Source organism: Suncus etruscus, chromosome 6 (assembly GCF_024139225.1).
Source record: "Suncus etruscus isolate mSunEtr1 chromosome 6, mSunEtr1.pri.cur, whole genome shotgun sequence".
Classification (NCBI taxonomy): domain Eukaryota; kingdom Metazoa; phylum Chordata; class Mammalia; order Eulipotyphla; family Soricidae; genus Suncus; species Suncus etruscus.
Window position 1 is genome coordinate 28,275,342 of NC_064853.1, and position 15,492 is coordinate 28,290,833.

The following is a 15,492-nucleotide window of genomic DNA, read 5'->3' on the forward strand; positions in this document are numbered from 1 at the left end:
TTTCCAGTGTACATAAATTTATACATAAATTTGTACATAAATCTTTGTACTCTATAAAGATTTTGTGTAGGAATTTTTAACTTTAATAGGAAAAGTCTTGAAAAAATATTTTCCTGGATATGATTATTATTGCCAATTTATATCCAATATATCTTAGATGAGTGTTTTGGCTAACCTGTTAAATTATTCTTCTCTAATTTTATTGTAATTTCTGTACTTTTCAATTCAACATTGTTTTTTTTTTTTTTAGTACATCTGTTTTCCTTTCAATATTGTATTTATTTCTGTCCGATTGATGGAGTTTTGACCTATAGAATTCACCATAGATTTTCACTAAACAAATCAATCTTTTTGTTACCCCCAATATACCAACTTCATGATTATCTACTCCACAGATCTGAGCTGCCTCAAAAGTTTCAAATTTGATCTCTGTATGAACAGGTCACATGATCTCTTTAGTTGGGCATTTATTTTCTGCTAGTGTTATGAATTATTTTCCTGGTTTAGAAGGCGTACTAGTGTGGGAACTCATCTTGTGTTTCTTCTCTTAGTTTGCTGTGCTATTCTTAGTTTCTTTCCTTTCCTTTTTGTTTTGTTTTGTTTTTGTTTTGGGGTCACACCTGGCAGCACTCAGGGGTTACTCCTGGCTGTACGCTCAGAAATCGCTCCTGGCAGGCTCAGGGGACCTTATGGGATGACGGGATTCGAACCACCATCCTTCTCATGCAAGGCAAATGCCTTACCTCCATGCTATTTCTCTGCCCCTCTACTTAGTTTCTTAGTATAGAAAACAGTTGCTTTATATATTTTTCTAGTTATAATGTTACAGCAGGGTTAGTCTCCTAACAACTCCAACTTTATTACATAGTTATTCTGCCGTTTTTTTTTTGTTTGTTTGTTTTTGGTTTTTTGGTTTTTGGGTCACACCCGGCAGCGCTCAGGGGTTACTCCTGGCTCTATCCTCAGAAATCGCTCCTGACAGGCTCGGGGGACCATATAGATGCTGGGTTTTGAACCACCATCCTTCTGAGTCTAAGGCAAATGCCTTACTGCTATGCTATCCTCTCCGGCCCCTTGTTCTGCCTTTTTTATTTTGCACCTGATATGCTCTGGGATTACTCATGTCTTTGTACACAGGGATCACTCCTCTTGGGTTTCAGGAGACAATCTGGGGTTCTGGGGATTTAACCATGCTTTCTGCTTGCAAAGCAAACACTTTACTTGTTTTACTATTTCTTTGATCCAGTTTTTCTGCTTTTATGGAGATGCTCACATAATTTGTTTATTTTATTTATGAGATTATTTTGAATGATGACTTCATTTTGTAATGAATACAACTTTTCATGACCTGTTATCTTAAATTTATTGTAATATTTTATAATGTTTGATATCAATGTTATATTGGCTACTAAAAATAAACTAGAAACTATTTTCTTTTTCTTTTGGATGTATTTGTTTCAGAATTACCATCTTGTAAGTTTCTAAGGTGTCAGAGGTAAAACCTTCTGAGGCTGTAGTTTTCTTTATGAGAAAGTTAAAAATTAAAAAAATGATTAATAGTAATTGAATAATTCATATTTTATATTGTTTCCCAGATTATTTTAATAGCTTGTATTATAAGGTATTGTATAATTAATCTATTTTTAAAATAATTGCATAAATAGCTTACTATGTGTTGTTTCTCTTGTTTAATGTATAAAATAATCTGTAATGATTTTTTACCTGCACTGCTTTCTTACAAGAAGGGAGGAATTCATTTGGGCCACAATTGGCTTGTACCTTTGTGTTTAGGGATTATTTCTACTGGTATGCAGGGGACCATATGCAGTGCTGGGGATCAAAACCAGGTTGAGTGCATGTAGGGTGAGAGCTTTACCTACCATATATCTCTTTTGTATCTCCTTTAGTTCTTGATATCTATAATTATCTATAAAAATATAATTATCTATAATATTAAAGCAAAACAGTGTGCATTGATGGTAAAGTGGTGAACATAGCTGACTTTCAAAACAAAACAATAAATATTTATCCAAAAGTTATGTAACAAATAAAATTTAAGTCAGAGTTGGGATAAGAATTTAAAGAATACAGTGCTAAATATTAAACTGAATATTAAACAATTTTCCTAATGATTTAGTTGGAAGAAAATAAAATAATATAAATTGAGGCATATTATTACTAATAATTATTAATACAATTATTAATCTTCTTGTTCATTTTTGGGAGGCCACACATATCTTTGCCTGGGGATCACTCCTAGCAGTGTTTAGGAACCATAATCAATGCCTGGTATCAAACCAAGATTAGCTGAATTGAGGGCAAATGTCTTACCAGTTATAGTACCACTCCAGCCCTACAATTGGTATTCTTAAGACTGCAAAATGTCTCTTGCTTTCTAAAAGTTCACAATAAAATTAAAACACTAATGCATACTTCAACATTCAAAGGAATTAAGACCATTTTTTAATTTTAAGCCTATAATATTATAAATGAATTTTAATAAATCATTGCATGCCTTAAAAGTGCTGCTGCATATAGTATCTAATAATAATTCACAACTTGTCTAGAAATCTATATTTTCAAAGTTATTTGACACCCTTTATATTATTAAAGCCTTACTATGAATTCTAAGAATGTCAATTTAAACGATACCTAGTTTTAATTATGGAATTTTTCTTATTTCTAGAAATACAGTGCATTTACCAAAATTGAGTATTTTCTGATCTATAAATCAAATCTTAATAAAGTTCAGAGGAATTTATATTCATACTTTATATTACTATGTGATGCAAATTATGTTCTTTGATTACAGTGACATATCTTGAACTAAATTTCCACATAAGAAAATAATACATAGGAGTAATTAAATCCATCATAACATGGAAATTTATATAGAACATACACATATATATGTAGCTGAAATATATATAATTAAATATAAACTACATAACATACTATTCTACAAAACAAAAATACATCTTTAGCATATAAAGCAGAGGAAGGGACAAAAGAGAAGAAAGTTAAAGAATTTTTAATATACTTTATAGAAAAATTTAAATGTGAAAGTTAGGGTCTTAAAAATTAATATTAATGCACTTCAGAAAATCAAGGGGAAAATGTTCAAGAAATACTTTGGCTTGTGGATTTGGGAGGATTTTATATATATATATATATATATAGTTTAGGAGACCATGTATGTTTTTGGGGATTGAATCAGGATTGCTTCATGCAAGGCAAATGTCTTATCTGTTGTACTATTTCTCCAGACCCCAGATAATATTATTTGATATTTACATTATTTAATTTCTTACATGTAAAATGATAATCATAGTGGTTCTTGTCTACTATGTTTGTTGTATAAAATATATTAGTATAGCTAGCATTTAGATAGTATATAGCGGGACTGGAGTGTTAGCACAATGGATAGGGTGTTTGCTTTGCATGAGGTCAACCTGAGTTCTACCCTCAACAACCCATATGATTCCCCCAAATCCTGCCAGAAGCTATTTCTCAGTGCCAAGCCAGAAGCTACCCCTCAGTACCACTGGGTGTGCCATAAAGATAGTATATGAAATATAGAAATGTTAAAAATATAAACTTTTAAATATATTTAATATTAAAATTCAGAATTATTTTGTTAGACCATTATCTTAGAGATAAATATTCACACATTTTCATTAATTTTATCCTTTATTATTAAGAAAACAGAGGCCAGAAAGGGTTTATGCATTTTGAAGGTCATTTTGAAAGTTTACTTTTTTGATTCTCACTTTAGTACTATACTATAATTATTCTACATTTTACAAGATATAGCTTAGAAAATAATTTTGGATGGTATAGTTGAAAGGACCTCCTAGTTAACTAAGTAGTCATCTTGTAATCTAAGCACAATTGAAACTAGAATATTTAAGATAACAAGCTGTAGTTCATGTTTGTATATTCCTGTCTTACACTTTTTTTTTCTTTTTGGGTCACACCAGGTGACACTCAGGGATTACTCCTGGCTATGTGCTCAGAAATTGCTCCTGGCTTGGGGGACCTTTTTAGATGCTAGGGATTAACTGCGGTCTGTCCTAGGTCAGCTGCATACAAGGCAAATGCCCTGTCGCTTGCGCCACTGCCTCAGGCCTCTATCTTTCACTTTTTTAACTACTTGGAGTGACTGATTTTTTTCTTAGTTCTGAAAGAATGAATAAGCCTGACTTCTCAGGCTAAATTTTGTTGGGAGTACATAAAAATCTGAGGGTAAATGATTTAATTTTGGGAGGTCAAATTGCCTTATATTCTTGGGATTACTACTTAGTTACAGAAACAAGCAACCAGAATATTAATGCCATAGGTAACCTTGGTGGTTAGATGATATAATATTTTTGATTTGCATTTGAGAGTCCAAGAGACTAAATAATTTATTCATTGCTTCTCAGTAAATCTTTTGTTGTTGGAAAAAAGATTTGCTAATATCCAGACTATTATTTTATATATTAATTATAACATAAATGATGATCAATAAAATGAAGTCATATTATTAGGACTAATAAAAGGAGTAGTTTAAAATGTTGGGGCCTCTATGTTTGTTTCTGAGTAATCAGAAAGGTACATTAGAGTTTATTTTAAAGCATGGTGTTATAGTATGTTTCAATTCTACTAACTTTAGTATTAACTTTTTGATAATTTTTTGTTGCTGTGTGTAGCTATCATTACTTTTGTTTAACATGATTATTATAGCATGGTAATTCATTAGACTTTTTTGTTATGAGTTTTATTTTTTTTGTTAACAAATTGGGCAATTCACTGCTCCTTAGAATAGTGATAAGAAGAGGAAATGAAAGAAGTCACACTTGTTTATACATATTTGATAATTGTTTTGTTGGTAGAAAAATATTAATTTCATGATTGTTTTTAATATATCATTTTATTCATAAAAGCTATTTCCATGTTTTTGCTTTAAATTTCACCTATTATTTGCTGTAGGCGGCTTCTGTCCTACAGCCATCAGTGAGATTTCAGTGAATTCACTTTAGGGAGAGTGGGTTGCACGGACAGCAAAATATGAAAAATGAAATAATAAAACCACACACAGAGAATGTTGGGTCAACACGTTTTCTGGCAGGAGTGCAACAAGTTTAATTTTTTGAGCAGGGAGATTTATAGGGGTACAATTAGCCATAGGTGAAGAATGATTATAATCACAAAGCAAAGTCCAACAGTAACAATACCTAAGCTATGGGTGTGGCTGTAAAAATTCTAAGTTACATTTAATTTAATAAAAATTTTAAATATGGAGAAGGTTACAACTCAAGGCAACTCTGCAATCTTACTTCAAATGCAAAATCAGGATTAGAGGAAGTAGGAAATATCTAGGAACTTGGTCTTCCCTGAGCTGGACTCTATTGTTTTAGAGGTCAAGTAAAGGACGAGCCAAATCCCCTAAATTGTGGTTAGGTGTAGTTCCCTTTTTCTAAGGAGAGTCAATAGCCCAGGGGTCTGCTCTCTGGCTTTGCCCTTGATTACCAGAAACTGCAGCTACAAGGACATATTTGAAATAGAGAAAAAACATTGTCTTATAGGTTCTAAATATTATCCAGAAAAAAAGGGGTTCTCTTAGTAATCTTTGGTGCTGGGATTTTTGAGCCAAATTATTTGATAGAGGCCACAATTTTTCCTGAGATTTACAAAGGAGAGATAGCCAAATAATGACCGAAGAAAATGTAATACCAAGCATTTCTTCGGAAATTTCTCAACCATCCATGCAGGGAAAAATGCGTCCACAGTGGGCCTCTTGAGGAACCCCGTGAGGGTTATTTCAGTTCTCCCCACCAGGAAAATCTGAGGATACATCTGGTGGGCTGAGCTCCCCTAAAAGTTTATGTATGCATGGCAATTATTTATTCTGTTCTTATAGAACTTTGTAAATATACCAAATACAATTCAACTTCATATCCCTGTTGTATAACAATATAGGTCAAGTACTTAAAATATATCCCTAGTTTATATATCATAAAGCTTAATGGAATTCACATAAAATATTATCACCCTGAATAATGCTGATTATATTTTATTATGTCTTACTGCATGCATATAGTAACCAAATTTGTTAAAACACTTGTATTGGGACCGGAGCGATGACACAGAGATAGGCCTTTGCCTTGCACATGACTGACCTAGGACAGACCATGGTTTGATCCCCCAGCGTCCCATATGATCCCCCAAGCCAAAAGCGATTTCTGAGTGCATAGCCAGGAGGAACTCCTGAGTGTCACCAGGTGTGCCTCCAAAACAGACAGACAAACAAAAAAGCACATTTATATATCTGTCAGATCATGAGACCGTGTAGACTGTTCACACCACATTTTTTGACTATCTGAAAGTCACTTTGATCCTGTGTTGCCTTCAGAGTTGGAAGCCTTGTAGATTGTAAATGCTAAACCAACAAATTACTGAAGGTTATTAGTTGTCACTATAATTGCTCATATAGCATGTAAATGTATTTCTTGAGCTACATGAACTTCTATTAAAACCCAGGTCTCTTAATTTTTATTTACAGGTAACCTTGGACGAGTGGACCAGGTCTCTGAGTTTGAGTATGATCTATTCATATCGGGCCGGATACCTGTAATCCACGCTTTCGAGTTTGGTTCAACTTTACTGTTGAAAATGTGAAAGAATCACAGGTAAAGGAAGCTGTATATTTTCAATATGCTTTTTATTAGAAGACTATACTTTTATATATTTATTAATTAATATATTCATTAATTTGTAAATTAATTGCTTTATTTAGCCCACAACTGTGACATTATAATTCATGATGTTGAATTCAGTATGGATATATTTTTCGAACCAGTGCAATCATGAGTCATGATTCTGACATCACAATTGTCTTAATGTGGTGAAACATTTGTTAACAAATTTCTTGCTTCCTAGGTCATATTTCAGGGTTCTGAAGTCAGAAGTGTCAATTTTAAGCACTGTGGTTACAAAATTGTTCATTGTTAGGTTTCAGTCATAGATTGTACACTACCCTTTATGTCACTGATGAGAAGAGTAAACTTTTTAAAATTTTAGGAATATTGGGGCTGGAGCAGTCGTGCAAGCCTTGCTATCGCCTTGCATGCGCTAGGATGGACTGTGGTTCGATCCCCTGATGTCCCATAAGGTTCCTTAAGCCAGGAACAATTTCTGAGTGCATAGCCCTCAGTGACCCCTGAGCGTCACTGGGTGCGGCCGAAAAAACAAAATAAAAAATTTTAGGAATATTAAAATAGTGGACAAATAAGAAATATATTCTGGTATATCTACAGAATAAGATAGTTAATTTCAAGAAGTATAGAAAATATGTAAAATTTTCTGATTCATTCATTGTCTGATGTCTATTAATGAAAATATATTATCTTTTCTGATTAAAATTCTGCATGATGAACTGTGCTGATTAGAGGGACACATTCAGAGGGATACTTTCAATAGAAAGATATTTACTATTATATTTATTATAAAGACCTCTTTCTGTATATTTTAAATTTTATTTGTTTATATTTAAGGACTGAAAGACATTTCATATATACTATAGTTTTGGTAAAGGTATTTCTTCTGTACAACAAAGTGTTTATTTATCTTAAAAGCAATATGATTCCAGTAAATCATCATGTTTTTACTTTTGATCCGGCTTCTGGGAAATTTGCAGCCATGTTACAGCCTTTAATAAAATTCTGGAAAACTTTTTGCTCATGCTTTTCTGCTATTTTTATTTCATCCTAATAATCTGTCTTTAATCATGATTTATGTGTCATGTTTTATGATTCTGTTAATAGTGTAATAGTGTATTTTATGATCTGTTTTTATGATAATGTATTTTTATGATTCTATTCAAATCTGTTTAATAAAGAATATTGATAAATAGATAATAGATAAAAATTGAGAATAAAATATATTCCACAAAACATTAAAAATAAAAATGTTAGAAATAAGGATTTTTGTTTATTGAAACTATAGTTCATGGGACATTTGTAAACATTTATATTTACACATATTGATATGATTTTTAAGGAAATAAAAATGTAACCTAATATCTGCCTCTTTCTTCAGGATCATCTTTTTCTAAGATATTTGGTGAGAAGTGAGGAATTTGTATAGCTTTCCCTTTCTTAGTCAATATTGCCTTCTTTTACCTGGTTTCTTATTCCTCTCCATTTTCTCAATCATAACGGGATTCATATTTCAGATAGTGGTCTGTTTCTAAAATTAAGAACTCCGGTCTTGGGGCCAGAGCAGTGGCGCTAGCCTTAGGCATCTGCCTTGCATGTGCTAGCCTAGGAAGGACCGTGATTCAATCCCCCATCGTCCCATTTGGTCCCCCAACCCAGGAGCAATTTTTGAGCACATACCCAGTAGTAACCCCTGAGCATCACAGGGTATGGCCGAAAAACAAACAAACAAACAAACAAACAAACAAAAAAACTCTGGTCTTTCTTGACACACTGGCTGTTCTTGGAAAATAAACTTTAGCAGGAGGGCCTCAGGGGTACTGTCACATTATTATAAATCTTTTTTTTCGGGGGGGGGACCACATACGGTGGCGCTCAGGGGTTACTCCTGGATTTGCACTAATAAATCACTCCTGGATTGGGGACCATGTGGGATGCCAGGAGTCAAACCTGTGTCCATCCTGGGTTTGCAAGGCAAACCCCCTACCACTGTGCTACCACTCCAGCCCCTATAAATTTTCTTAATTCTTACATCATAGACAAAAAGTTTGATATATGTAATGTATACTGAAACTTAGAAGCTAACTGGAAGGATTATATAGGTTAAATATAATGGAAATTATATGAATAATAAATATATATAATTAAATATATAAAAAATAAATAATAAATATATAAAATTATATAGGTTAAATATAATGGAAGTTTCGCTGAACATTGGTAGCTAACTATGTTTTATCTCAGAATTTAAGTGCAAGAAAGAAAATTAAACACCAATGATAGGCATTTTAGGACAAACTTTAATTCTTTTGCTTCTTAGTTTTACTTACTTTTACCATGACAGTTACTTTTTCAGTTTGTTGTAGTTATAGTAACAATATTCTTCCCCTCCAACAACTGTCACTAATTTATACTTTTAAAAAAAGGATTTACTTGGGGTCCAGAGCAATAGCACAGTGGTAGGGTGTTTGACTTGCAGGTGGCTGACCCAGGACAGACCTGTGTTCGATTCTTGGCATCCCATATGATCCCCCAATCCAGGAGTGATTTCTGAGCGCATAGCCAGGAATAACCCCTGAGTGTCATCGAGGTGTAGCTCCAACACCCCCCCCCCCAATTTTACTTGATCCTCTTTGTTTCACCAAGACAATAATTCCCTAGGTGCCTTTTCCTAAATCTTTTTTACTGAGTCTTGAGAAAATACTTCACAACACAAGACTTTAGTCAGATCTGTAGTAGACCAAATTTTGGCCTTCCAAATCTGAAAAACATCTCTTTTATTAAGCTTTTGTGTGTGTTTTTCTTCCTTTATTTCTCCTTCCTTCCTGCCTTCCTTGTTTTCTCTCTTTCTTTCTTTCTTTCCTTCTTCTTTCTTCTTCTTTCTTTCTTTCTTTCTTCTTCCCTTTCTTTCTTTCTTTCTTTCTTTCTTTCTTTCTTTCTTTCTTTCTTTCTTTCCTTTCATTCTTCTTTCTTTCTTTCTTTCTTCTTTCTTCTTTCTTTCTTTCTTTCTTCTTCTTTCTCTCTCTCTCTCTCTCCTCCTTCCTTCCTTCCTTCCTTTTTTATTAATATTTTTATTTAAACACCTTGATTACAAATATGATTGTAGTTGGGTTTCAGTCATGTAAAGAAAACCTCCCTTCAACCAGTGCAACATTTCCATCACCAATGTCTCAAATCTCCCTCACTCCCCACAGTGACGTTCAGAGGTTACTCCTGGATATGCGCTCAGAAATCGCACCTGGCTTGGGAGACCATATGGTCCGTCCTAGACTAGCACGGGCAAGGCAGATGCCTTAACACTTGTGCCACTGCTCCAGCCCCTGGGCTTTTGTTTTAAGTCAGTAAATAGGTATCTTATATACATCCAACTGCTGAAAAACAGTAATTCTGAGATGTTATAATCAATTTTTTTCTGAGGAAGAGTGAATTTTTTCATAAAAACACTGTACCAATATTTTAAAATTCACAAATTATTTTTCTTCTCTATGTAAAGATAATGCACAAACTTCACTCTCTCCACCGCATACAGAATGTTTTGATTACTAAGAATGAAGACAATACTGTTTAAACAATAGTCATTTATTTCTATATTTTTTGCTTAATGGTATCCTAACAGAAAACTGTGAAATTAGAATTTCTTTAACTTTCTGTCTATATTAAATCCCCAACCCAGTTTTTATTTTACTGTATGTCTTTATGAATAATTTTATTGTGTAGCTCTGTGGTCAGTAGACATGGTTTGGTGGTAAGGTGACTAGAGAGAAAAATTGTTTCTTAAGTTTGATCCAATATAGTATTTGAACAAGTTTCTTATGAATTTCAGTATTTTTTTTTTTTTTTTTTTTGGTTTTTGGGCCACACCCGCGCAGTGCTCAGGGGTTACTCCTGGCTGTCTGCTCAGAAATAGCTCCTGGCTGGCACAGGGGACCATATGGGACACCGGATTCGAACCAATCACCTTTGGTTCTGGATTGGCTGCTTGCAAGGCAAACACCTCTGTGCTATCTCTTCGGGCCCGAATTTCAGTATTTTATGTTCTTCCTCCTTTTCTACTTTGCTTAAAGATAGTTCTTTTGTTTTTTAAAATGTTTATCCAGGGACGAGAGAGATAGCAGAGGGTAAATTGTTGTATTGCAAACTTTCCCTAAGGTAGGTTGGGTTCCTAAAGCACACCAAGAGTGTGCTGAGTGCAGAACCAGAAGTAAGCCCTGAACACCACTGGCCTATAGACTAAAAATTTTTTTTCTAGAGAAAAAAAAATAACTACATATTAAAAATCAAACAGACAATTGTCTTCTTTATAGATTTTATAAACAAGTGATACAAATGTTTTATAAGGGACTGCATAATAACAGTTTTGTGTTTTTCTTTTTAATTGGAGGAAGCAATATTTGCTGATTCTCTGGGTTCTATCTTCATATTCAGTGTTATCCTACTTTCATTACAATTAGAAATCTATACACATGTTTATCTGGTTTCCTGAGCCTGAGCCAGGATCTTTCTGTGGGCTTTCATCAACCGTAATCATATTATATAGTTATGGAAATCTTTCTGAAGAAGGCATAAAGATTTTCCAAATAGATACAATATACCTTAGCTCACAGGATATTTGTTTTCATGGTTGCCTACATGAAAAAGAATGGTTTTACTATTAGGTTTGACTTGTGAAGTCTGTTTTTATAATGTCTCTTCCTATTAATCTTTCTTCATCTCTCCAATTTCCGTGAAAATGAATGTAATCTAGTCAGGAATCTTATTTAGGGGGTTGATAGTAGTGGGTAAAAGAAATATTAGTCATTCAAACAGGCTGTCTCCATTAAATGAATATTGAAATTGCACCACCAACATATATAGATATATAAACAGGTCTTGTTTGGGAGTTATTTTCATTCATGTTTTTAGGAAATGATAAAAGTTTGAAACATGAGGTGTTATATTTCAGGACTATTATATCAGCTCCCAAAGGTAAACAGTGCATTGTGAAATCCTTATAAAACCTAACATGCTGGCACTTTTATTGAAAAACAGTTTTCCTCTCTGAAAAAATTATATTAAAATTCTTATGTAGAAATTTATTGTTTATGCAGCAGATTATTTGTGTGATATGAAAACATCATCCAAAAAAAGAGGAAATGAAGTAATATATGTAGACTATTTAATCTTTTTTATTTCTTGAAGTGTTTTTTTTCCTTTTATAAAAGTAGACTGTGCTCACAGTAGTAAATTTGGAAAATATAACAATTAATTAGAATTAGAGGAAATACACTATACACAAATGCACATATGTTTATACCTAAATTATATACCTTTTAGCAATATTATTCTGTTTACTTCTCTTTTATCATTTTCAGCTTATATAAATTTGTACTTAATATTTATTTTTATGTTTCACTTTTATTAATATAAATATCAAAGACAGTAAAAATTTTATAAACTTGGCTATTTTTATTTTCTTTTTGGGCCATTTCCTTACTCTTGAATAATATTTCGTGCTCTCTGTTGTTTATATACAATAACTTAAGGTACATCTTTATTTTGGAAATTTTACCTGAATTTCTTACAATAAATTCCTATAAGAGGAATTGATGGGAAAGAGGTGAATATTTAAAATCTATTTTATACAGATTTCCAAATTGCTGTCAGAATTATGAATAATTTTGCTAAGTATTTCATCAATTTATCATTTTTCTTGAATCTCATGCTTTGAATTGTTTTAGGAATCCATGTTTTATTTATTTAGAATAATTTTTTTTCTTCCCTTTTAAATTTTATACCAATAAGTGGCTTATTATAAAGTTTTTCATGTGTCTAAATTATAAAGAATTAGTTACAGTAATAAAACAAAAAAAAACACATCTGCGCATTATTATGACTCTCTCTCTCTCTGCCCTTCATCTTATTTTATCTGTGCATTACAAAAGCTTGTACTCTGAAGATAGTTATGAGAATTTTTTAGACTTTTTTTCACTTCAAAGTATTTTATTTTTAATGTAAGCAGCTTAAAAACATCACTTATTTTTCACACATATGCATGCTCACTGTTATGTCTGATTTTCTTGAATTAGACTTGAAAAAATTCTAAGAAAGTTTACTGATTTTTTAGTCTTTGTCCTGCAGTATTTCAGAAATACATCAACACATGAAACTATCCTGTTCACAGAAGCATTGTATCTTAGTGAGAGCACATAAGTTTGAACAGATAATTTGTATTCTCTCTCATACTAATATTTTGTTTAATCTTTGCTCACTTAGTCTCTTGTATCTCAATTTTTATCAGTAAATTAAAGGTAAAATGCTGTTTCTATGTAGGTGTTGTGAAAATAAATAAGACAATATAAAACTAAAAGAAATTAAGATACAAGACGTTATTTTTTTATTGTAAGAATTCGTTCAAGAGACAAAAATTTTATTAACATAATGAGGTAAACTAACATAACAATATAGTAACATAACCATAATATATAATATAATTAAGTATAATATAATAAATACATGTAAGTCAAAGAAATTTTCTGATTAAAACACAATTTTTTTCATAATGGGCTTACACATCTTCACGAGTAGGGTATTTTGCTTACATATTAACATTGAATCAGGGGAATACCCATCACCAATTATGTCCTCACCCCCATCCCAGGTCCCTTTCTACAACCCATATACCCCACCATCACCCCTGGGCTGCCAGAGTAGGTGGACCCCTCTTTGTCTGGCACACTATTAGTGATCATATATTTGTTTGGTCCTGGAACCCTCCCTTGTTTCCCCCTCTATTTAAGTGGCAGACCTAGATAAATGGAGGTATGTGGTTTTGTTTGAAGAAAAGAAAAGCAATAGATTGGGGTACAAAATAAGAGAAAAAAAAAAGAAGTCAAATACGCTGAAAATGGGCGGAGTCCCTCGGCATCCAATCTCAGTTTGAGAGAGGATGTGAAAAAGGGTAATTGAAACACCACAACAATACAGAAAGAAATATCAAATAAATAACCAGTGAGCACTACAGCAATAAAGACAGCCACCACAGAATAGTCTCGGTTCTGAAATCAAATTATGCCTGAGTGCAAAAAGAAAGAGAAAGATAAGATAAAATAAAATAAAATAAAATAAAATAATATTGAAGACATTCAACTTCAATCTCTACACCAAAATAAAGATGTCAACAAAAGTCGATCAATTGATAAATAAATATGTGGAAAAATGATTGTTTTGTGCTTTTTTTTCTTTTCTTTTTCCCCCTGCATAGGCACAGTAACTATTGGGGATATTATAGAAGGAATTTCCTTGGCCTACGGAGATATAGGGTTTCTCTCCACCCCGAAGTATACTGTCATGGGATTAACGTATAGACTCCTTGCATGATCATTTACCCTCCCCTTGTTGCTTTCAATGGTGTATAGAAGACTTCTGCTTTGTCTTGGCTGGTAAAATAAGACCTCTGTATCTAGAGATCTTGGTGGCTGTGCAGCTCAAGGAATGGAGCTTATGAAGTCTTTCTTTAGTGATTCTAGCAGTTATGCTTCTTCAGTGTCGTTTTAATCCATCTTCTGTAGTTGGTGGTCTTGGTCATTATGTTGCCTCCTAGAATTGGAGCCTGGGATATAAGTCTTTCGGTTATGTTTCCGGAAGACCCGTTCAGTTGTGGTTGTCTCAGTCAGACCTCTGGAATTTGAGATCTTGTTTGTTGAACAGATTGTAGACCAAAAGCTAGGCGTAGAGCTTTTTGTTGCTGTTGTTGTTGTTGGTCCCTGGATGCGTAACTTCCAGTCTTGGTTGCAACAACCAGTCACTGTATATAGTGATCTTGGTTTTTTGCACATATCAAAGGGTGACATTTTTCTGATTTTGTCTTATCGATAGCTGATGGGGGAAGGACAACTTGCTCTTAGATTAAATTGTTCTCATTTCCTCATTGTCAGGTTATCAAGTTAGAACTGGGCATGTTGGGGGGCCGGGGTCAGCGGTTGGGGCGCTAAAGGTAAGGGTGCCTGCCTTGCCTGCGCTAGCCTTGGACGGACCGCGGTTCTATCCCCCGGTGTCCCATATGGTCCCCCAAGCCAGGAGCAACTTCTGAGCACATAGCCAGGAGTAAACCCCTGAGCGTTACGGTGAGTGGCCCAAAAACCAAAAAAAAAAAAAAAAAAAAAGAACTGGTGCATGTTGGTGTACAGAGCAGCATTATAAATGCCCTTGAGGGGATTTTGGTTCCTGGAACTGTTGTGGAGAACTCTGTCGTTTCTATGTCTGGGATCCAGGAGTAAAGGGCTGGACGGTCAGTGTCTAGTTCCCTGGAGCCTAAGTTTGTTTCCACATTACATACATTCAGGGTGGAAGATGTCCCTGTGTTGTAAATAAGTATGAGTTCTTATCTCTAGTAGATAAGAGCTTGTTTTATACGTACAATTTCCCCTTTGTTTAATATGTCTTTGCAGGAGGAAGTTGGTGCTACATTATATTGCGGGTGGATTTGGGGGTGTGGAGAAAAAGAAAACAGACTCCTGACAAAAACTAAGAATATATATATCTGCTCACACATATCTAAGGAAAAAAGTTTCTTAAAAAAAAAAGATTAAATAAAAGACATAATTAAAGGGATAAAGTGGGGCTGGAAGAGATAGCATGAAGACCAGGCATCTGTCCTTCCTGTAGAAGGACTGTGGCTCAGAACCCGGCAATCCCATATGGTCCCCCGTGTCCACCAGGGACATTCTCCAAGGCATAGAGCCAGGAGCACCCTCCCTAGTGCCGCAGGAGTGACCCAAAAGAAGCAAAAACAAATCAAATCAAATAACAAAAACTA

General features: G+C 33.7%; 1 protein-coding gene across 1 annotated transcript in view; it reads left to right on the plus strand.

The window, feature by feature from the left end:
- AGBL4 (AGBL carboxypeptidase 4) overlaps positions 1-15,492 on the plus strand; it is a 1,193,307-nt gene that overhangs the window by 191,467 nt on the left and 986,348 nt on the right. The window contains 2 exon segments of the mRNA XM_049775185.1: positions 6,545-6,600; positions 6,603-6,671. Coding sequence (XP_049631142.1) covers positions 6,545-6,600; positions 6,603-6,671 — 125 coding nt within the window.